At 38.5% G+C, this 24,113-nt stretch overlaps 3 protein-coding genes across 3 annotated transcripts; 2 read left to right on the forward strand and 1 right to left on the reverse strand.

The window, feature by feature from the left end:
* The first annotated feature begins 1,220 nt into the window (after positions 1–1,220).
* On the forward strand, positions 1,221–4,604 carry LOC106447794. Its single transcript, XM_013889760.2, has 4 exons — positions 1,221–2,081; positions 2,192–3,150; positions 3,745–3,846; positions 3,947–4,604. The coding sequence occupies exons 1-4, from the start codon at positions 1,221–1,223 to the stop codon at positions 4,602–4,604; spliced, it is 2,580 nt and encodes an 859-aa protein (XP_013745214.2).
* Positions 4,605–8,486: 3,882 nt separating this feature from the next.
* Positions 8,487–10,111, forward strand: LOC106447795. The gene is made up of 2 exons (XM_048779040.1): positions 8,487–8,750; positions 8,861–10,111. The coding sequence occupies exons 1-2, from the start codon at positions 8,487–8,489 to the stop codon at positions 10,109–10,111; spliced, it is 1,515 nt and encodes a 504-aa protein (XP_048634997.1).
* An 8,850-nt stretch (positions 10,112–18,961) lies between these two features.
* LOC125608615 lies at positions 18,962–21,730 on the reverse strand. Its single transcript, XM_048779041.1, has 5 exons — positions 20,615–21,730; positions 20,363–20,429; positions 20,195–20,302; positions 19,557–20,113; positions 18,962–19,432 (listed from the first exon to the last, which is right to left on the reverse strand). The coding sequence occupies exons 1-5, from the start codon at positions 21,728–21,730 to the stop codon at positions 18,962–18,964; spliced, it is 2,319 nt and encodes a 772-aa protein (XP_048634998.1).
* Positions 21,731–24,113: the final 2,383 nt, after the last annotated feature.

The following is a 24,113-nucleotide window of genomic DNA, read 5'->3' on the forward strand; positions in this document are numbered from 1 at the left end:
CCGCCTCCAAATCCCGTTTCGAACTCTTTTATTTGAGGCTTTATGAATCAAGCCTTAATGGTTTTAGCCACCAAGTCATGTTCAGACTCATCCTAATTAAACAATAGATCTTATATATATATATATATATATTATTTTTTTTATTATTATTATTTTTTTTTATTCTATAACTAATCTAGGGTCGAAATCTAGAGAGAGAAAATGTGATAAATAATCTAAACCAGACGTTACCTTCAAGACCTGTCTGAAGAATCTGATCCCATGTATACAAAGCCCCACGACAAGCGGTTATGTCAGGTTTAGTGTTGGAAATCAGCTTTGGTTACTTCATACGGTTCAAGGCAAGTGTGTAGTTGATAGGTTGATCCGCTTTAGCATTTTTAGTGCTATCTGCAATCTGTAAATCTAAAATGGTGCTAAAGATTGGTTAGATGTTTATGTTTAAATCAATATAGGATTATAGTCCCTATTTTCAATAGCTAAGCATAATTTATTTGAGATTCCTCTTTCCGTAAGAATAAAATAAAGAGAAAAAGACTAGACTAATACAAAAAAGTGAGGTAATGACTAAACTAATACAAATCTTTTGAAAATAACTAGAGTGTTTTTAGAACCCTAGTAAATTACTGTTTAAGCCCTTTATTATTTTTTTTAGTTGTGATTAATTTTAATTTGAAAATCCACATCAGAAGTAATGATACCACGTCACTTAACACGAAGGAAAATCAAACGACGATCATTAACTTCTCCGAGACTGTTCTCCCACTAAACCCTAACTGTTTTCGAAATCGTGTTCACTACAACTCTTCTCGGCAAAGCGGCTTCTCTGAAATAATCTCCGTAATCTTCTTCTCTAGTCTCCGTTTCTCTGAAATCGTGTGTCCGTAAGCTTCTTCTTCAGATTGGTTGTCTCCTCAAATCTCCGTAATCGTATTCTCTGGTATATTTCGAGGTTTTGCTCTGAGTTTTTCGAGTATTTGAGTGAGTATAATTAATGCTGTGAGTTAGATATATGTTTTGTCTGAGTTTGAGTTAGTATTCGTTACGGCTGATTTAGGATCCTTAACGACTGATTTATAGAAGGTAATTGTGACTGATTTAGTATTTTTTGAGACTGATTTATTTATGTAATGATGGCTGAGTTATGTTTTGTGGCTTGTTTATTTTATGTCTTTCTTCTGATTTATCATTGATATGTTATATATGTCTTTTTTGATCAGATGGATGTTTCCGAAGATCTAGCAAGGGATTACCCTCCAAGACTTTATCCTGAAGGGGCTTCTATTTTTGAAAACAAAAGCATTAATACGAATAGCAATTTTTCTGAGATCCCTCGACTAAGACAAGCAATTGGAATAGATGTGTGGGATAATCTGAAGACGTATCCTGTTGGATTGATTGCTAAACTGGCTGAAAGCAAATTGGTGTGGTCTGGTAAGACCGTACATTATCTACTTTGTAGACAGCTGCGAGTCTATAAGAAGGAGATTTGGTCTCTCGTTGTTGATCAACCTCTCAGGTTTAGCTTAATAGAAATTGGTGAGATCACGGGTTTAAACACAAATCCACTGCCAGAAGAAAATTTTGAACCTGATCCAGAGAATTACAAAGCGTTGTGGGAGTTGTTGAAAGTGCCGCTTGGGTACGGACCCAAGTTTGATGAACTTATAGAAGCTTTAACGGAGTGTCCATTCTGGAGTGCTGATCAGCGGAAATGGTATGGGCTGTTGTTTCTTCAAGCCATTGGACTTTATGGCTTGCATCATAATTGTAGAATACCCTTTGAAAGTGCAAAAAGAGTATTCGATGATGACGCCCTGATGACTTATCCTTGGGGTCGGACTGCCTATGAATTTCTTGTTGATTCTATCAAGTTGTTGCATCCACAAGGAGGGTCGTACACCCTTAGCGGCTTCAAGGACGTGTTATTGGTTTGGGCGTATGAATCTGTCACAGTGTTCGGAGAGCTTTATGGCAGAAAAGTGAATCCAGACGAAATTCCGCTTTTGCGATGGGGTGGAAGTCGTACTCGTGCAAGTCTTGCTACTACAATAGCTAAGGAGATGAATGATCATGGAACGGTAAGGTTTAAATCAGACATATGAATCCTGTAATGTAATGTCTGAGTTATTGGATTATTTTATGGTTGAGTTGTTAATTTTAATGACTGATTTATGTTTTTGTGTTGTAGGTGCGTGTGAGGAAAATGGTGATGAAGGAGGGTCTAGAAGAGCTGTTTCCTCAGTGGAAGGATGAAGCAGATGACCCACAACTTGATAACCTAATTAAAGATATACATGCAGATAGGTTTGTTAGAGATTTTTATGTGCAATCGAATGAGAAGAACAAAAAAACGAAGGCTGGAGTTTCGTCAGAGGCTGAGCCACCCTCAAAGAAGCAGAAGAAAGGTAAGAAACAGAAGGAGGTGAAAATCAATGAGGGTGAAACTGCTGTTGTAGAGGAGAAGGAGAGTGCAAAGGAGAAGGGTCGTAGCGAAGCGGTTCTGCTGAACATAGTTGCTCATCTCGAGAAGTTGGACCGAAAATTTGACTCGAGATTAACAGAATACGACACCAAGTTTGGAGATTTTTCCCAAGGCCTTTTGGATACCATTGGAGATACAGTGAAAACTACAGTTGAAGAGCGTCTGAGAGTTTTGGGGGTGTCCAATAGTAGTCAACCTGAAGGTCAACACGTGATGGTCTCAGAAGACAACCAACAGCCGGAGTCCAATAGTGGTCAACCTGATGGTCAAAACGTGATGGTCTCAGAAGACAACCGACAGCCGGACTCCAATAGTGGTCAACCTGCATCTAAGACCCCTATTGATAAACAGTCCGAAGACAGCCAACCGCAAAAGACCCCTGATAAAGGCCAATCTGAGAAGAATCTGGCAGATGATATTGCTAAAGCTGATGCGAAAGGTATGGGAGCAAAGCTGAATTCGAAGGTTGTCAGGGATAAGGCTCCTGGGGTGAAAAAGAACTTGGATTCGGCGTTTGGTAATGCCGATGCAACAAATGCTGATTTAGTCTCTGATTCTCCTGGTAAGGAACCACCATTCGGACGCGGTTGCAGGGGCTTAGAGAAAAGAAATAACTTAGCGGCTGATTTGGAGAGGAATGAAGCTGAGTTAAAGAAGAAGCAGAAGCAAGAAGAAGCTGAGTTGAAGAGGAAGAAGAAGCAAGAAGAGGCTGAGTTAAAGAAGAAGCAGAAGAAAGAAGAGGCTGAGTTAAAGAAGAAAAAGAAGCAAGAAGAGGCTGATTTAAAGAAGAAGAAGAAGAAGCAAGAAGAGGATGACTCAAAGAAGGATATTCCTGCTTCAAAAAGGACTCGCAGTGGTACAATAAGAATACCCATTCCGACTAAGAAAATTAAGAACACCAAGTATTCAGACGAACTGTGGCCGGAATCTGATGTGGAGGAAGATGAAAGGAAAATGTATGGAAGAATAAAGGAGTATCGGCTGAAAGCTGTTCAATTATCTCCAGATGGGTCTCAAATGAGTGCGGAATTTGGTCCTTCTGTACCATTTCTCCACATCGGAGACAATGTAACGACGTGCATGAGAAAATGTTTTGAACCTTCACCTGCAATATATGATCCCCTAGGACCTGTTGATCCGGTTAAAAGGGATAATCTTTTGCAACACCTAAAGCCACACGAGTAAGGACTTTTGCACCATTTCGTTGATTTTAGCTAATAAAAAGATTTTGCAGAGACTGAGTTGTGTTAAATTATCAGGGAAATTCCACATGGGAAGCTCACGAGGATATTGAGTTCTACAGAATCCTCATCACTCCAAGACCTTGGCCCATCAAAGAATATGGATAGCTGGTTCAAAATGTAAGTATGCAGCTGAGTTATATTTACTTTACGGCTAAGTTATAAGTATGGTACAGCTGAGTTATATATTATCTGTGCAGCATATTGCTTCGTATATTAGAGTCCTCATTCAAAGGTCCAAACAAGATGCCAGCCCATTCTGGTCCAAGCGCGTTGCCTTTATAGACTCTTGGTTCCTTGAATCTTGGGTTCACGATTATAAGCAGTTCGAAGTCAAACCGGAAATGGTCAAATTCAAAGGAAGTGGTTACGAGGGGTTAGCAAACGGTTTGATCCCCACAGACATTCAGACAAAGTTGCGGTGGTTTACAGATGTAGATCACTTGTACGGAGTGATTAATACTGGCGGCAATCATTGGGTGGCTTTTCACGTGGATCTGCATAAAGAGAAGGTTGATTGCTATGATTCAATCGTTGGAGAGCAAACACTCGAAAGTGATCTGAGAATGCTAAATTTCTTTGGGCCGCTTACTCGTATGCTCCCTGCGATTCTGAATGCCCTTATTCCTGATGATATCCGAGTCCCTACCAAGAAAAAGTTTGTATTCAGACGAAGAACAAAACGTATTGTTCCACAAAACAACCTGAGAGGCGACTGTGGAGTGTATTCATTGAAGTTCGTCGAGTGTCTAGCGCTTGGTGTAGATTTTGATGGGATATCGGATGAAAATATTCAAGGTCTGAGAATGAAGATGGCAGCAGATGTCTTCAATGAAGGAAGTTGTTGTAGTTTGGTAGGGTCATTTGGCGATGAATGAAGATGAGTTTTGTATGACTTATGGCTAGATATTTTGTACTTGACTTAAAGTTATGATTTGTTTATCGTAACTCAGCCACCTTGTTTAAATTACGCAGCCGTTACGTTAGATATAGCTCAGCCAAACCTCAAACCATACCCTAAAATAGGGAAATATTTAATAAGTCAGCCGATTCGTCTTCATAAAACAGCCGTTTAGGTAGATATAGCTCAGCCAAACCTCAAACCATACCCTAAGATAGGAAAATATTTAATAAGTCAGCCGATTCGTCTTCATAAAGCAGCCGTTAAGGTAGATAAAAGTCAGCCATACCTCAAACCATACCCTGAATTAAAATAATTGATATGTTTATACTTAAAAATGTTATAACATTCCCTAATAAGTGAATATATAATCAACCGAACGTCTCTTATTTATTTAATTAACGAGTTTAGAATCGATCATGATCTTGAGGTATATGTTGTCTTGCAGTTACTTAAAACCTTACATGTAGATATAGAGTGTGATCATAATACAACTCTCCTAAACTATATACAACGCATTTTAAGACTAAATTTATGTTATTTATATATATTTATCACACCGTTATTCCAAATCCTAAACGTAAATCCCTAAATAAACAAACCTAAACTCTAAATACTAAACCCTAAACCCTAAATCCCAAATATTAAATCAGTCGTAATAGGCTATATAACTCGGCCGCCACGTTTGTTAAATGTTGTCGTTTGGCGGGAAATAAGATAAATGAATTTTGAGAAATTTCAATTCCCGCCGTTTCACTTTCTATGTTTCTCTATATATAGTGCCCTCTCTAATACCTTTCTTACGCCTTTATCTCTCTAGAAAAAACCTAAACACTATCTCTCTATCCCCATCAAAAGCCATGCCGATTGTTCCTGGAAATTCAGAGAGGTTAGAGAACAGTGTTTTTGCGATACTAAGCTCTGCAAATCGTGAAAACCTCCCTGTTCTATACCCTGGTCCATGTGACTTGCTTGACACAACCAGCCCTACATGGTTTAAATTTTTAACTGATCTCTCCCTGGTCATCCCGACGATTCTTGCAGAAGGATGGGTTCATGCATGGCCGACATACTGCGACATTCCCGATCATTTTAAAGAACGCTGGTTTCTTCAACTCGCTGTAAGGCCCGACATTTGTTCATATATATTAATATATACCATCGGTCTGTAATCTGTGTATTTTTTGTTTGCCGTAGCGGACAAACACATGGGATCGAAGGCATCATTTGACAGTTTGGCGTAATTTTAATCTTGTGGCCAGAAGTCTATTTCGTTGTCAGATGCGCCATTTGAGGTGGACTTGGTTGGAAGGAGGCGAGAAGCCAACTTGGATGCTAACCAGCGTTTGGCTTGATCTCTGCCACATGTTTGAAGAGTCTGGTCCAGATAATTTTGGTTCCTGAAAGTCTTTTCGTGTCTGTATTTTGAACTTCATTATTTCAGCCATAACTTGTTTCAATGATTCAGCCGCAACTAGTTTGAATGTAACCTCTGCCACATGTTTGAAGAGTCCGGTCCAGATAATTTTGGTTCCTGAAAGTCTTTTCGTGTCTGAATTTTGAACTTCATTATTTCAGCCATAACTTGTTTCAATGTTTCAGCCGCAACTAGTTTAAATGTAATCTCGGCCACACATTTTATATAATTCAGCCATAACTTGTTTCAATAACTCAGCCGTAATTGTATTTTGAAACGCATTATTTCTGTTTGTGAATGTTATCTCGGCCACATATCTAATATAATTAAGGTATAACTCAGCGATCATTTTATTTAAATAAGTCAGGCATATCGTAATTAAATAACTCAGTCATCATTGTATTTATATAACCTAGCATCGATTTAATTTTAAGAGGCGGTATATGGGAAGTTCCATCATTATGCGCGTGGGAAAATTTGGCTGCCATGATAATATCGAGACTCATTATTACGAGTTTTTATATATATGTTTCATTTACAATATCGAGACACTGATATTATATTGTATTTTATATATTTAATAGTATTATATCTGTGATGTCGTATCTCTTCTTACAAAGTAAAACAATTTTTAGTTTCCAAGGACTTTGAAATCTATTTTAACAATGTCTTCCTCATCCTTCACCTCAGGAAATTATTACAGACGACGTAGGAATACGGAAAGAGGAACGCCGAAAGAGTGTTGGTGTGGTGCACCATCTGACATTTTTACATCTGGAAGCGAAACAAATCCAGGAAGATTGTACTATTGCTGTGCAAAAGGATATCATAAGGTTAGTTCTGGTTCTTATTTCCCATGTTCGGAAACGTAATACTTAGATCTGGTTACATTGGTGAAAACAGAGTCATTTATTCAAATGGGCGGATGAGTGCTTGGTGGAAGAGGTTGAAGATATTAAGGCAGTGATAAATGGCATGAATAGAGACATCTCGGAGTTGCGAGTTAACGTTGCTCGGTTGGCGAATGGAGTAAAGACAGAATCTGAGAGAAAAGGAGGCGAATGTTTGAGTGAGAGTCGGTGTTTGAGGAAGTGGTTGTTTGTGTGGCTGGAATGGCGATACTTTGCTACTACTACTTCTCTGTTTAGTCATGTTTTGTCATCATAAGTCAGCTTTCGCGTGTTATGTAACTCAGCCTTTATTAACTTTTAAGTTGTTTTAACTCAGTCGTATGTAAACAAAACTATGCGTTTATTAATATATAACTCAGCCGTTAAATCAAATTGATAAAAGCGAGAATGTTTTGTTACCTCTGGTAAATGACATAAATAGCCTTTGGTTAGTTTTATTTACTTTTATGCTCAGATTGACCTAACAATTAGAAAAAAAAACATTGTCGGAAACGGAGAAGGAACCGCAAGGATACGAAATCGTCGTCGACATTGTGTTTACTTCCTCTTCCTAAAAATAACTGTGAGATCTCCGTTATCGTTATCGTTCGTTTGTACGAAATCGTCTTCGCCGCATTCATATCTACAAGTTCATCTTTTCGGTAGGATGTCGTGACGTTAAATATTGATTTGGGGTTTTGTTTCGAGTGAGTTAGGGTGTTGTTTCGAGTGAGTTAGGGCTATGTTTCGAGTGAGTTAGGGTGTAGTTGTGATTAGGTTATTGTTGTGTTGTGTCTGAGTTATTGTTATGTTGTGGCAGAGTTATTGTTATGTTTTCTCTGAGTTATTGTTATGTTGTGTCTGAGTTATTTTAATGTTGTGGCAGAGTTATTTTTATATTCATTGAGTTATTGTTATATTTCGTGACTGAGTTATTGTTTGTTTATTTGTTCAGATGGATGTTTCTGATGTTAAATCACGGGGTTACCCTCCAAGACTTTATCCTGTAGGGTCTTCTAACCTAGAAAATAAAGACATCAATCACAATTTCCGTTCACGAGATTTACCTCATATTATAGAAACACTAGGAGAAGATGTATGGAAAGCACTGGTGAACTTTCCCATTGGAGTAGTTGCTAGGCTAGTTGAACGCCGAAGCGTGTGGTCTGGTAGAACAGTACACTATCTACTATGTAGACAGCTGCGAGTACATAGGAAGGAGATATGGAGTCTGGTGGTTGATGAGCCTATCAGGTTTAGCTTGGTAGAATTTGGTGAGATAACTGGGTTAAACACTGGTCCATTGCCAACAGAAAGTTTTGAACCTGATCCTGATAAATACAAACCGTTTTGGGCGAAGCTGAAGGTGTCGCTTGGGAGGGGACCCACGTTGGATGAACTGAAGAACTCAATAGAGGTCTGCCCGAGTTGGACATTTTAAGAGCGTAAATGGCTAGGGCTATTAGTTCTTCAACACATGGTACTTTATTGTTTGCATCAAAATTCTCGGGTGCCATTTGAAAGTGCCAAAAGAGTGTTTGACGATGAAGCCATGAAGTCGTATCCATGGGGTCGGACTGCATACGAAGTTCTCATTGACTCTATTAAAACGTTGGCTCCAGACAGGGGGTCATACACATTAAGCGGCCTAAAGGATGCGTTATTGATTTGGGCGTATGAATCCATCGTCTGCTTTGGCGAGTGTTTTGGGAGAGTGGTGAATAATGAAGACGTTCCACTTTTACGATGGGGTGGAAAGCGTACTCGTGCAAATTTCGAAAACTTGTTGTCTGCCGAGATAAAACAACATAGCCAGGTAAGGTGTAACGCTGCGTTTTGATTTCTTAAATGGCTGATTTATTAGACTTAATGGCTGAGTGTTGTGTTTATTTGGTGGCTGAGTTATATTATGCCCTGGTGTTACAGGTGCGTGTTAGGAGAATGGTTTCGAAGGAGTCAATCGAAGAGTTGTTTCCTGAATGGTCGTGTCAACCTGACGACCCACAACTCGTTAACTTGATAACAGACATACATGCAGGTAGATTTGTAAAAGGTTTTTGGGAAGTGCATGGAAATGCGGAGGGGAAGGATAACGAGAAGAAGAAGAAAGCTGAGCCACCCACTAAAAAGCAGAATAAAGTTAAGACCAATGAGGGTAAAGCTGCTGCAACGGGAAAGGGTTCAAGCGAAGAAGAAGGTAATAAAGATTCGGGGAACAACGCGAGTCTGATGGCCATTGCGAGTACTCTGGATAAACTTTCCAGAAAATTTGATCTGATGGACGCGCGATTTAAAAAACCATTGGTGGACCAGAAGTCGATAGATGACATGGTGAAAGTTGCAGTGGAGGAGCGTCTGAAAGTTATGGGGATAGGAAAAAATCCCCAAAACAAAGATAACCTCTCAAACGTCGCCGCCGACCAACAACCTGAACCGTTGTCATCACCGCAGCCTAATACCCAGCAGAAGTCTGTCTGTAGTCCACTGTTAGCTGAAACCCCTGGAAAGGATATGGGACCTAGAAACAATTTGTCCAACGAGCTTGATAAGGAGAGAGGGATGAAAAAAACTTTGGCTAAGGAGTTTGGAACACATGCTGAAGATGAGGGTGCTAATGTTCTTGATTTCCTATATGTTTCTCCTGCAAAGGCAACTAAGGCTGAAGACTTACGTCGCCGCTCCACGCGCAACCGTACTATAAAGGATGAGGATGCAGAAGATAAGAAAAAAGCTGTGCAAGCAGAGGCTGTGTTGAAGAGGAAGGAGAAAGCTGCCGCTAAGAGAAAAGCGGCTGCCTCAATGAAGCAAAAACAGGCTGAGTTAACGAATCAAGAACATGCTGAGTTAATGAATGAAGAACTGGCTGAGTTAAAGAATCAAGAAGCCGATAATGAGAAGAGAAAGAATATAACTACACCGCGTGCCAATGTAAAAAGATGCAAGGTTGAAGATTCTGTAGAGGACAGTGAATTTGCTGTAATGACCGACGAAGTTCTTGCGGTGGAGAATGAAATCTTGCCGGAGTCGCCTATGGAGAGTCAGGAATTGATTAGATCTGCTATAGTAAAGGAATATCGGGAGAAAACGGTTAAATTATCTCCACAAGGGTTTGCATTGTCTGAAGTTCTTCAAGACCAGTTTTTCTGTACATTGGAGACAATGGAACGACATGCATGAGGAATAATGTTGAGCCTTCATCAGTAATATATGACCCTCTAGCACCTGTTGATCCGATTGTATTGGATAAACTTATGCAACACATCTCGAGAATTCCACCCAAACCACCAGCACCAACAAAGAAAAGAGTTGTAAGATCCGCCGCTCGTGAGGGTGACTTCTACAGCATACTCATCCTTGAAAGACCGTGGCCGCATAGCCAATATGGATGGTTGTTTGATGATGTAAGTCTATAATTACGACAGAGTTTTACATTATATTTCAGCTGATTTCTATCTTCTATTAAGGCTGACTTATATATTTGTTTACGGCTGACTTGTTAATATTTATTGTGTAGCATATCTCTGCGTATATTAACGTCCTCATTAAGAGGTCCATGCGAGATCCCACCCCATTCTGGACCAAGCGAATTGCCTTCATTGATCCTTGGTTTTTGAAGAAGTGGGTTGACGATTACAAGCAGTTCAAGATAAAACCTAATATGATGAAGTTCACAGGGAATGGTTATGAAAATCTTGTACACGGTAAGCTTCCCTGTAACTTTCAAACAAACTTGAAGTGGTATGAACACGTGGATCACTTGTACGGATGTCTTCCAACCGGCGGAAATCACTGGGTGGCTTTTCACGTGGATCTGAAGAAGGAGAAGGTTGATTGCTATGATTCAATCATTGGAGAGGTAACACCCAAAAGTGAGAAGAAAATGCTTGAAAGTTTAAACCGATAACGTTTATGCTTCCCGATATTTTGAATCAAAACATTCCTGCCAATCTCCGAACCCCGAGTAGGAAGTTCGCATTCAGGAGGAGGAGCAAAAGGTACACTCCACAAAACACCCAGATTGGCGATTGTGGGGTGTATGCGTTGAGTTTGTGGAGTGTCTAGCGCTTGGTGTAAGTTTTGCTGGGATAAACGATAAAAATATTCAAGGTTTACGGTTGAAGATGGCGGCAGAGATCCTCGATGAAGGAGGAAACAGGGCGGAGAACAATTAGCTTTCCAAATGAATCTGTGTTTGTTATTTTCAATCAGACTTTCCAATTACCTTAAGTTGTTTAATGTTGTTTTATTTTATTAAGTCAGTCGTTACGTTAGATATAGCTCAGCCATAACTCAAACCATACCCTGAATTAAAATAATTGATATGTTTATACTTAAAAAGGTTATAACATTCCCTAATAAGTGAATATATAATCAACCGAACGTCTCTTATTTATTGAATTAACGAGTTTAGAATCGATCATGATCTTGATGTATATGTTGTCTTGCAGTTACTTAAAACTTTACATGTAGATATAGAGTGTGATCATAATACAACTCTCCTAAACTATATACAACGCATTTTAAGACTAAATTTATGTTATTTGTTATATTTATCACACCGTTATTCCAAATCCTAAACATAAATCCCTAAATAAACAAACCTAAACTCTAAATACTAAACCCTAAACCCTAAATCCCAAATATTAAATCAGCCGTAATAGGCTATATAACTCGGCCGCCACGTTTGATAAATATTGATGTTTGGCGGGGAAATAAGATAGCAACTAGGAATTTTTATTCTTTGAATTTGGCGACTATTCGCATTTCCATTGGGCTCTATATATGTCCATTTTCCCTTTTCATTCTCTTTCCAATATCATTCACTCTTTATAAAAACCTAAACCATATGGATATGGAGATTGTTCCTGGCTGGTCATTAAAGTTCGCCAGCAGTGTGAATGCCATTCTAAGTTCTGCAGATCGGGAAAACCTCCCGGTTCTAAACCCTGGTCCAGGGGTCTACGTTGACAAAACCTCTGTTACGTGGTTTAGATTTTTACATGATCTTTCGCAGGCGATCCAAAAATTCTTCGAGAAGGATGGGTTCATGAGTGGCCGACATACCGCTTCATCCCTGCTCATTTTAAGGAACGCTGGTTTCTTATACTCGCTGTAAGCACCGATTATGTATATATATTCCATTAAACAGCAGTAATATGTTTAAAGGAACGCTGGGTTTCTAATATTCTGTTATCTTCTTCTTTTAGCGGACAAACACTTGGGATCTGAGACATAATTTTTTTAGTATGGACGCATTTCAATCTGGTGGCCAGAACGATGTTTCGATCTCAAATGCGATGGTTGAAAAGGTGTAGGGCGCAGGGTGGCGATAAGCCTGAGTGGATGATAACTAGAGTTTGGCTTGCTCTTGTCGACATGTTTGAAGAGTTTTGACCTGATAATTTTGGTTTTTGAATTAGATTTTGTTTATTTTCTTAAAAATTCGACCACATTAGTATAAAAACTTCGCACTAATTCAGCCTTATCAGAGTTGTATAGATGCTTTCCAAAGGACATGAATTATAGTATAAAAACTTCGCACTAATTCAAACGTAACTCAGCCTAAGTAAAAATGAACTCAGCCCCCGTTAACACTAATTCAAACGTAACTCAGCCTTATTAATCAATAACTCAGCCCCTGTTAACACTAACTCAGCCGTTATGCATATCAGAGTCGTAGGGATGTAAAGTTTCGTATTTAACACGCCTTTGTAAATAGGTATTATATTATTCAACCTTCTCGAATTTTCGTTATACTCAGCATCAGAATTATTTTAAAAGTTGCGGTTCATATTCCAGTATCGAAAACCGTGAACATTATTATGCGTGTGGGAATAATTGGCTGCCATGATAATATCGAGATTCATTATTAGTATGTCTTTACATATATGGATATATATTGTGTGATTATCCGAACTAATAAATCAAAATTAATATTAGTCGCTTCAATCAATTATGCCGCCCTTTATTAGGCGTGTGAAAATAAGTCAAGGTTCAAATCGAGACAATAAAATTTTCGTTAGTGGAGTTTCTTGTTAGGTTGGTTTAATTCAGTCCTATGTAAACGATAACCTGACCGAAACCGTAAATCAGTCTTTTGATAAATCAGTATGTTTTAATAGAATCATTTAATAACCGGAAAATTAAGTTAACTCAGCCGTGAAAACAAATAATTTAGTATTCAAATAGCATTTACCTAGCCTAAGAAACAATTAACTCAGCCTGAGAAACAATTAACTCAGCCTCTAAATAGATTTTACGTTGCCTTAGGAACCATTAACTCAGTCTTCAAATATATTTAACTTAGCCAACGAAACAATTAACTCAGCCTTTAAATAGCATTTAATCAAATATCAGAAAATAACATACATACTGGAATAACAAATAACATAAAAAGATAAGTTCTGATACATTACATCTTCACCATTTTCTTGTGTCCCTATAAAGGCTAACCGGTTCAAATTCACGTAAGAATAAGCCGATCTCTTTGAGCCACAAACAGTGGGGACACATGTTGTCATCCTTAGTGACATCAATGTGCCACAAGCAGGGACAGTCTCGCTCCACAGGATTTCCGCATTGGCAACTGTAGAACTTTGGAAGAATATGTGATATGAACAGGGCAATTCTTTCTTTGAACTCGGGTGTGTGCCACAAACCCCAACCCCATTTGACAGATCGCACTAGTTTCCCGATCCTGTCAAGTGATTCTATTGGAATACGAGATAAATACTTCCCTTCACCCCAAAAGATTGCTCGAGTCATTGCGTGTGTATACACAGCACCCTCATAACCTGCATCTGCTGCACGCTTCATGAGAGAAAGCCCTTCTTCTTTAAAGTCGAAGGTGTACAAAAACTGTACACCCTTTATATAAAGCGTGCTTGGATTTCCCTCAGCGTAGCAAGCTTTCAACAACTCAGAAGGCATATTGAGTCCCCAGGGAACGGATAAGACATCAAGGAAATGGTAAACCCCACGCCTCTCTGCTAACGCCTTCATCGACCTCGACGATGCTTTGAGGCCAAAGAGATCTTGGATGGAGTTACGGGCCGCACGTTCAACCACTACCGCCTGAATTTCTTCAGGCAATTCAAGAAGAGGGAAAAATTTCATCTACACTAACTCAGCCTATAATTGATTTAGAGAGATAGATAAAATGTGTAATAATTGACTGTTGAGAGTCCGATTGTTCTCAGTACCTTATTTATAATTCAGCCAACTCAAGCCGAAACATGATTCGCGACGGTTGGGATTTCACGTGAATTTTAATAAATCAAAATTAATATTAGGCGTGAAATAAAATTAACTCAGCTGTAAAAAGAATTAATTCAGCCATCAAATAGCATTTACCTAGCCTAAGAAACAATTAACTCAGCCTTGGAAACAATTAACTCAGCCTTTAAATAGCATTTAATCAAATATCAGAAAATAACATTATTATGCGTGTGAGAATTTTTGGCTGCCATGATAATATCGAGACTCATTATTAGTATGTCTTTACATATAGGGATACGGCAAGCACTCATGTATTATAACTAACAATAATAAGAATTATCTAAAATCTAAAAAATATTTAAAAAAAAAAAGATAATTCTTATATATTGTGTGGTTATCCGAACTAATAAATCAAAATTAATATTAGTCGCTTCAATCAATTATGCCATGATAATATCGAGACTCATTATTAGTATGTCTTTACATATAGGGATACGGCAAGCACTCATGTATTATAACTAACAATAATAAGAATTATCTAAAATCTAAAAAATATTTTAAAATAAAAAAGATAATTCTTATATATTGTGTGGTTATCCGAACTAATAAATCAAAATTAATATTAGTCGCTTCAATCAATTATGCCGCCATTTATTAGGCGTGTGAAAATAAGTCAAGGTTCAAACAAATATCGAGACCTTTATACTATCGAGACAATAAAATTTTCGTTAATGGAGTTTCTTGTTAGGTTGGTTTAATTCAGTCCTATGTAAACGATAACCTGACCGTAACCGTAAGTCAGTCTTTTCATAAGTCAGTATGTTTTAATAAAATCATTTAATAACCGGAAAATTAAATTAACTCAGCCGTGAAAACAAATAATTCAGTCTTCAAATAGCATTTACCTAGCCTCATAACGTGGATAAAGGGCACGCTTGGCATTTAATAAATCAAAATTAATATTAGGCGTGAAATAAAATTAACTCAGCTGTAAAAAGAATTAATTCAGCCTTCAAATAGCATTTACCTAGCCTTGAAACAATTAACTCAGCCTTTAAATAACATTTAATCAAATATCAGAAAATAACATTATTATGCGTGTGAGAATTTTTGACTGCCATGATAATATCGAGACTCATTATTAGTATGTCTTTACATATAGGGATACAGCAAGCACTCATGTATTATAACTAACAATAATAAGAATTATCTAAAATCTAAAAAATATTTTAAAATAAAAAAGATAATACTTATATATTGTGTGGTTATCCGAACTAATAAATCAAAATTAATATTAGTCGCTTCAATCAATTATGCCGCCCTTTATTAGGCGTGTGGAAATAAGTCAAGGTTCAAACAAATATCGAGACCTTTATACTATTGAGACAATAAAATTTTCGTTAATGGAGTTTCTTGTTAGGTTGGTTTAATTCAGTCCTATCTAAACGATAACCTGACCGAAACCGTAAATCAGTCTTTTGATAAGTCAGTATGTTTTAATAAATCATTTAATAACCGGAAAAATAAATTAACTCAGCCGTGAAAACAAATAATTCAGTCTTCAAATAGCATTTACCTAGCCTCATAACGTGGATAAAGGGCACGCTTGGCATTTAAAAAATGCCAGTAAAAAATGCCAGTAATAAACAATTAATTAGATTTTACTTAGCCTTAAGAACCATTAACTCAGCCTTCAAATAGCATTTACCTAGCCTAAGAAACAATTAACTCAGCCTTTGAAATAATTAACTCAGCCCTTGGAAACAATTAACTCGTAGTCGAAGAGATGCTTTCCAAAGGACATGAATTATCTCGTAGTCGAAGAGATGCTTTCCAAACGACTCCAATAGATCATTTTTATCTATAAATATAAAGAGCACAATGCCAGAAATCCAAACCCTCATTAAGTGATCAAGTAGCAATGGAAGGATCGAAAATATCGATGAAACGTCCTATGGAGGATGTCTATGGCGCGGATGCTGTTGAAGGTTATAACAAAGGGAAAGTGGAAACGACGGAGCATTACAGGGCGCTTCTCCGCTTGGCCAAGGAACAAAGGCAATCTGAATCTGAAAGGAACGACGCCTCCAGCAAAGTAAATTCTATTGCTGCGCGCATGGAATTGCTTGATGCCATTATCAAGGCCGAAGGCGAATTTGACCTCGTGGCTGAGTTGGAGACACTTACCGCTCAGCATTGTGAAGCCGAAGCAGAGTTGGGAGCTGTGAAGGTCATCGACCCTGACTGGTGTAAGCTTCATGAAAAATGGATGCTGGATGATTAATCTCATGTCATCAACTTCTCTTTTATTTTTATGTTTTTTAAGACCGGATTTTATGTACTATGTAACACACATCATGTTTTATTTTCTACCTATTCATATAACTCAGTCGTGACATAAATTAACACAAATCAGTTTTTATGCATCAATATTAGGCGTGAAATAAAATTAACTCAGCTGTAAAAAGAATTAATTCAGCCTTCAAATAGCATGTACCTAGCCTAAGAAATAATTACCTCAGCCTTGGAAACAATTAACTCAGCCTTTAAATAGCATTTAATCAAATATCAGAAAATAACATTATTATGCGTGTGAGAATTTTTGGCTGCCATGATAATATCGAGACTCATTATTAGTATGTCTTTACATATAGGGATACAGCAAGCACTCATGTATTATAACTAACAATAACTCAGCAAGACGGTTCATTTATCCAGACCAGTGTAAATCGAGACCATTATTATGCGCGTGATCAAATTCAGTTGCCATGAGTTTTTCGATGTTTTCCTCGACTCTAATTGGCCAGTAAGATATAATTCAGCCAACTCAGTCGAAACATGATTCGCGACGGTTGGGATTTCACGTGAATTTTAATAAATCAAAATTAATTTTAGGCGTGTGAAAATAAGTCAAGTTTCTAACAAATATCGAGACCTTTATACTATCGAGACAATAAAATTTTCTTTAATGGAGTTTCTTGTTAGGTTAGTTTAATTCAGTCCTATGTTTTAATCAAATCATTTAATAACCGTGAAATTAAATTAACTAAGCTGTAAAAACAAATAATTCAGTCTTCAAATAGCATTTACCTAGCCTAAGAAACAATTAACTCAGCCTTGGAAACAATTAACTCAGCCCTTAAATAGATTTTACTTAGCCTTACAAAAATTAACTCAGCTTCGAAATAGATTTTACGTTGCCTTAGGAACCATTAACTCAGTCTTCAAATATATTTAACTTAGCCAACGAAACAATTAACTCAGCCTATAAATAGCATTTAATCAAATATTAGAAAACAACAACTTAGCCATAGAATATTAGTCTCGACATACAACATACTGGAATAGCAAATAACATAAAAAGATAAGTTTCGATACATTACATCTTCACCACTTCCTTGTGTCCCTTAACAGGCTTATCGGTTCAAAATCACGTAAGAACAAGCCGAGCTCTTTGATCCAGAAACAGCGGTTACACATGTTATCATCCTTAGTGACATCAATGTGCCACAAGCAGTGACATTGTCGCTGCACAAGATTTGCACATGGGCATCTGTAGAACGATGACATAAAAAATCAAATGAACAGGACCTTATGGTCGCGAAAATAGTCACCATGCCACAAACCCCAACCCCATTTAACAGAGTGCACTAGTTTACCGATCCTGTCAACAGATTCAAATGGAATACCATCAAAATACTTCCCTTCACCCTCAAAGATTGCTCGAGTCATTGCGTGTGTATACACAGCACGCTCATATCCAGCATCTGCTGCACGCTTAATGAGAGAAAGCCCTTCTTCATGAAGGTCCAAGGAGTAGAAAAACTGTACACCTTTTATATAAAGCGTGCTTGGATTTCCCTCATCGTAGCAAGCTTTCAACAACTCAGAAGGCATATTGAGTCCCCAGGGAACGGATAAAACATCGAGGAAATGGTAAACCCCACGCCGCTCTGCTAACGCCGTCATCGACCTCGACGATGCTTTGAGGCCATAGAGATCTTGGATGGAGTTACGGGCCGCACGTTCAACCACTACCGCCTGAATTTCTTCAGGCAATTCAAGAAGAGGGAAAAATTTCATTTACTCTCTCAGGGGTGAAATTGATTTAGATAGACAGAGAAAATGTGTAAAAATATAGAGTTGAAAGTCTTATTTATTGGCAGTGTGAAACTCAGTCGTCTGACGACCTTTCTTTTTTTTGGCGGGAATTTTTAAAGAATAAACATGAAAATTAACAAATCAGCCGTAATACAAAAACATTGAAACCATAAACTAAGCCGTAATACAAAAACATGAAAATCCCTACAACACTTGCTTACATCGGACAAGTTTTCGCATAATGATATAAGAAAAATAGGATGAAATCTGCTTTAGAAGTTGCACTATCAACTTCTAAAGCAGATATCATCCTATTTCATACTACTAATTCAAAATAACTCAGCCGTTAAAAAGGTAACTCAGCCTTAGTAAACAAAAACTCAGCCCATGTTAACACTAACCCAGCCGTTACGCATATCAGAGTCGTTGAGATGCTTTCCAAAGGACATGAAAAATAACAGCCCGGCCATAAGTATTAACTATTAAAATCAACAACCCAGACGTAAGAAAAACATGAAAATCAACAAATCAGCCGTAATACAAAAACATTAAAACCATAAACTAAGCCGTAATACAAAATCATGAAAATCCCTACAACAACCCAGACGTAATAAAAACATGAAAATAAACAAATCAGCCGTAATACAAAAACATTAAAACCATAAACTAAGCCGTAATACAAAAACATGAAAATCCTACAACACTTGCTTACATCGGACAAGTTTTCGCATTATGACCACTCTGTCTACATCGAGAACATGTGTGCTCTTTCCTAGGACGTTTGTTTGATAGTGCAACTTCTAAAGTAGATTTCATCCTATTTTTCTTCGGTCTGCCTGGTGGTTGACGTACAGTCGGGGGCAAGCAGCGTTGGTTAGCCACGAGTTCTGGAACAGGTTGCGCTGAATCAACCGGCATGACTGATTCAGCGTATGCGCTAACCAAATAATTGCTGGTATAGTAAGGACTGCACATGGATATACGAGAAACATTCCTGTACTCCGCCGCTTCGATTGCGTGTACACATGGTAATTTCTTGAGTTCGAAACGGTGACATGTGCACTTTCGCTCTACCAAATTAACAACATGCAAAGACTCGCCGGAAGATCCATATTTAACTTCAGTGTGATGATCATCAATCCTCTGTACCGCCAAATCTCTGGCGGCAGTTACACGACCCTATTAAAAAATATATAATTAATGTGAAACGACTGACTTAGTACATCTTAAGGGCTGACTTAAGAGCTGTAAAGACTGACTTATGAATTTAAAGGCTGACTAATTTTTTTAAAGGCTTACTTACATGTAGTAGTTTCTCCACACCACGAGTAAGCGTGGTTCGCTGCGATCTGGCATCCTCTCTTCGTTCAGCAAACCATCTGGTCATCATAACCCGTATCGATTCTAATATCCGAACAATGCTAAGACCTCTAGCATTCGACAATGCTCTGTTCATTGATTCCGCTATGTTCGTAGTCATCAAATTGTACCTCTCGCCCGGGAAATGAACACGCGTCCACAGTCGGACATCAGCCCTTTGGAGGTAGCCGTGGAGTGCTGGATTAATCGCTTCAATCTCCTCGAAAATCTGAGTAAAGTCAGACATCCTAAAACATCTCGCCGCTTTCTTCACCAGACGAAATGCATCTTTTTCTTTGTACCATCCTAGTATATTCTTATATAGATGGTACGTGCAAATTCCACGAGAAGCAAGCGGATACACATTTGTAATTGCTTTCCCAATCGAGTTATGCCTATCCGAGATTATCGCAAGACCCTCGTCGTCATGAATCAAAAGTTTTAGTTGCGTAAAAAACCAATGCCAGGAATCATCATTTTCAGTGTCAACCACTGCGAAGGCTATTGGAAAAATCTGAAAGTTACCATCCTGAGCTAGTGCTGTGAGAAGCGTCCCTTTGTATCAACCATTAAGAAACGTACCGTCGACAACCACAACTTTGCGCATGAAAGGAAACCCATTTACGCTCGCACCAAACGCAAGAAACACATACATGAATTTTCCATTCTCATCGATTTGAAGACGCGCAACTGTACTCGGATTTTACGTTATTATCATGTATAAGTAAGAAGGCAAGCGTTCAAACCCACTCTCAGGTGTTCCCTTAACGATTTCCCTTGCAAATTTCAGCGTCCGGTAAGATTTCCAATATTCCATCTGTTCATATGAAAAACGATACACATAAATCAGCCACATCATACAATTAAGTCAGTCACAACGTAAAACTAATTCAACACTATTTTAATATAACTCGGCCGCATTGTGTAAATATATCAGCCGCTAAGAAACACATATTACTCAGCTGTTTCGTAAACATAACTCAGTTACATCAAAGTAATTACCTTTAAACCAAACTGCTTAGTGATAGCTATTCCAACACTCGTAGGGCGAACGGCCGGACCAACGTCGCTGAGAAAGTTCTTGTACAACTCTCCTAAAATATCTGGTGTTGCATTTCGACATCGATTAGAACGCTCAGTTGTAGAACATGTATGATTCGATTCGTAAATACAAACATAGAACGCCGGGGATTCCCCTTTGGTAGAAGCACGAACCCTCCAGATACATCCATCAACCCAACACTTAACAATGAATAATGTTCGGGTTGATATGTCTACATCATAATCAAATCGATCCTTCACTGTAAGAAGTTTCAGTCGTCTCTCCAAATCGGCTTTACTCTCGTATCGTTGCCCTACCGCAAGATTTAACGACGACATCTCCAACCTTAGAAGAACCTCCTCACTCTCTTTAGACCCGCTCATCGAGAAGTTCTGATATATCTTCTTGGGAGGTATCGTTGGTGACTCTTCGTCTTCTAAAGGAGACTCACCGTATGAGCTGAAGTTATCATCTTCAGATGACGCACCGTCCGAGTCGTCGAACATATCAAATCGGCTATCAAATTCATCGTCTTCTTCCTTTTCTTTGCCTGTTTCATCTTCTCCGCCTACGTTCTGATTTTCTCCTTCCACAATACTAGAGCAATCAATCTCATTGTCCTTTTCTTCCTTCTCCGAACTGCAATCATCGTAACTCCCACTGTAATTATCGTCTCTGGACTCAACTTCTGACGCTTCTACTTCTGAGCTAAAACTGAAGTTTGTTTTAGTCTTCTCTCTTGCTCTGTCGTCCTTGTTCTCCGTAATCTCAACACAAAGACGTAGTTGTTCGATTTTCTTTAGGGCTACAAAACCTTGCAACTGCCGAGTATTGGACACGTACACTGGTGGAGTGTCGTGCGCCATTGTTTTCAATGATTTATTCGAGAATATGTAGCTTAGCTGAATATGATCACTCATTTCATTCAATCCGTAATCATCGAGAACAGACTTTGCGAAAGCTTCATGTGTAGAGTTCTCATCTAAATGGAGAACTCTACACCCTCTACTATCAGCGTTGAATACATATTTGTTTTTCTTAATCCAGTTACCGGAAACAGTAATAACCAGATCCATAACCAACTGAGATATATGAAGAAGAGAAATAACGGGTATGAAAGGGGAGGAGAGGAATATGAACAAGCTGATTAAAACCTAGTTTTGAAGTTCTTTCGTTACTGATGACATGGCAAATCCGAATTGATGACATGGCAGCTGACATGGAAATTTGGTTTTTCAGCCACCAAAATAATATATAACTCAGACACCCTAAGTCAGTCCACATGTAGTTAGTAAGTCTGCCGAAACGTGGATACTAGTTCAGTAATTAATCTTTTTCGATAACCCAGCTGTAAATAGGATGAAATACAATAAGCCAACCATATCGTTTAACAATTCAGCAGTAAAACAATATTATTCTAGTAATTAATCTTTCGCTAATAACTCAACCACAATATAGCTGAGTTTCATGTTAAACCATCCAGTTTCGGCTGATTTAAGATAACCCAGCCGTCAAACATCCCATAACCCAGCCATTCGGTGTTCATTAACTCAGCCGTGGGTATATAACTGAGTCGTGTCTTTACTACGACTCAACCAAATTTTTCAGAAATCAATCCATCGATGATTAAGTCAGCCGTTACTTCAGTACGTAAGTCAGCCGTTGTCCAATAACTCAACTAGATTCATATAACTCAACCCTTACGCGTGGTTTACTTATTGTCTTAAATCAGCTTTTTTTACTAAGTCAACTATTTTATTATAAGTCAGCCGAAACTAATACATATACCAGCCGTAACGAAAGACGTATTCTTTTACGGCTGACTTAATGAAAACACGGAAGCGTATTCCTACGTGTCGCCGGATTTTTGCTTACGTGGCGTTAAAAAGTAATGGCATTCTCGTAAATACGTTTTTTCTCATAACATGGATAAAGGGCACGCTTGGCATTTAAAAAATGCCAGTAATAAAAAAAAGATTTGTATGGTTCTGGTCATAAGTCCTAAAATATATAATATCTCAGTCAACTTCCCTAAAATAAATTATATCAGTAAATCTCCCCCCAGACTTAAATTACACTGTCCCAGTGTAACTCAGCCGGAGTTATGATGAAAAGTTTATGATGTACGAAATATAACAAGAAGATACATCTGACCGGATTAGATATCGATCGATGGGTAAGTGTTACATCGATCGTCGTGTGGTTGCCTATGTCGAACGATGTCGACGTCTCGTCGTCGGTCGATATTCAAGTCCTCCTACTTGGTTCTCCTAAATCTGAAAGAGATAAAATGAAAGAAATTAAATGCTAGCTAATAAAACCAAAATAAAATACCTAATAGTGGGTTGCCTCCCACTCAGCGCTTGGTTATAGTCATTTCGCTTGACTGTTGTAGTGATTGGCTATTGGGTGGAGAAGCAGCTGCTTGTTGGAAAGCAAGCATCCACGTCATCTCTGCGCATTCTGGGCCAAGATGCAATGAAACTTCTTGTGGCCTCATCATTTTTTGTCCATTTGTCATCCATCTTCTCAAGTACATTAGAGATGTTCTGTAGCCTTTCTTGAACGTTGTCAATGCTCACCTGGTGCCAGCCTATGTTGTCATAGGCGTATGCTAAAAGATCTGTCAGTTCCTTTTGCATTGACTCTCCTGTCTTGTGTATCAGCTGCTCGCCGATTGTTGTAGACTCGGCGTCGATCGATGTGATTATGTGTTTGTTGGTCGATCTCGGCAAGTTGCCGTCGATCGATTTCGCTTTTGTCCTATCGATCGATGCTGATATCTGGTGTTGAGCTGCGAGTTCCTCTGAATGGCTTTGACTTCTTTCTGTAGCCATTCTGCGTGGTTGTCTAGTCCACTGATTTTGTTGTCAAATGGAAAGTAGATGTCATCGCAGCGTTTGTCAAGTCGTTCCTCCATGGTGTCTAGAGCAGTGTAGATCTTGGATGTGCTCTTGTCAACCTCTGCTGCTGTGTAAGGAAGTAACTCCACAGGTTTCTTGCCATCGATCCAAGGTCCTCGTAGCCTGTCGATCGATGCTGATTTTGCCTGCAAAAAACTTTGATCAGTAATGTTCTCAATATCCTTTTGGGCATGAAGTAATTGACTAGACAATTTGTTTAAATCTATCATGACTGGTGATATAAAACGGTCATGCATATCCTCGTAAGTCCTCAGCCTCTCATTCATGGCTGAGACTTTGGCGTCGAGCGATGTGAAGGTACACATGTCGATCGATGTGGCTGGTTGTTGGTCCTTCTTGCGAATGGTGTCCAGATCTTGCTGTAGTAGCTCGATTTTAGTGCTTAGCCAGTCCACGTTGTTGTTGAGAGGGCAGTAAACGTCGTTTATCCTGGTGTCGATGTATGAGATTTCCCATTCATCCCTGTGTTGTGTTGAACATCGCGGTTCTGCAGGGATCTGAGCTGTAGGAAGACTGACGTCGATCGATGTTGCAC

This window comes from Brassica napus, chromosome A5 (genome assembly GCF_020379485.1).
Source record: "Brassica napus cultivar Da-Ae chromosome A5, Da-Ae, whole genome shotgun sequence".
Taxonomy (NCBI): domain Eukaryota; kingdom Viridiplantae; phylum Streptophyta; class Magnoliopsida; order Brassicales; family Brassicaceae; genus Brassica; species Brassica napus.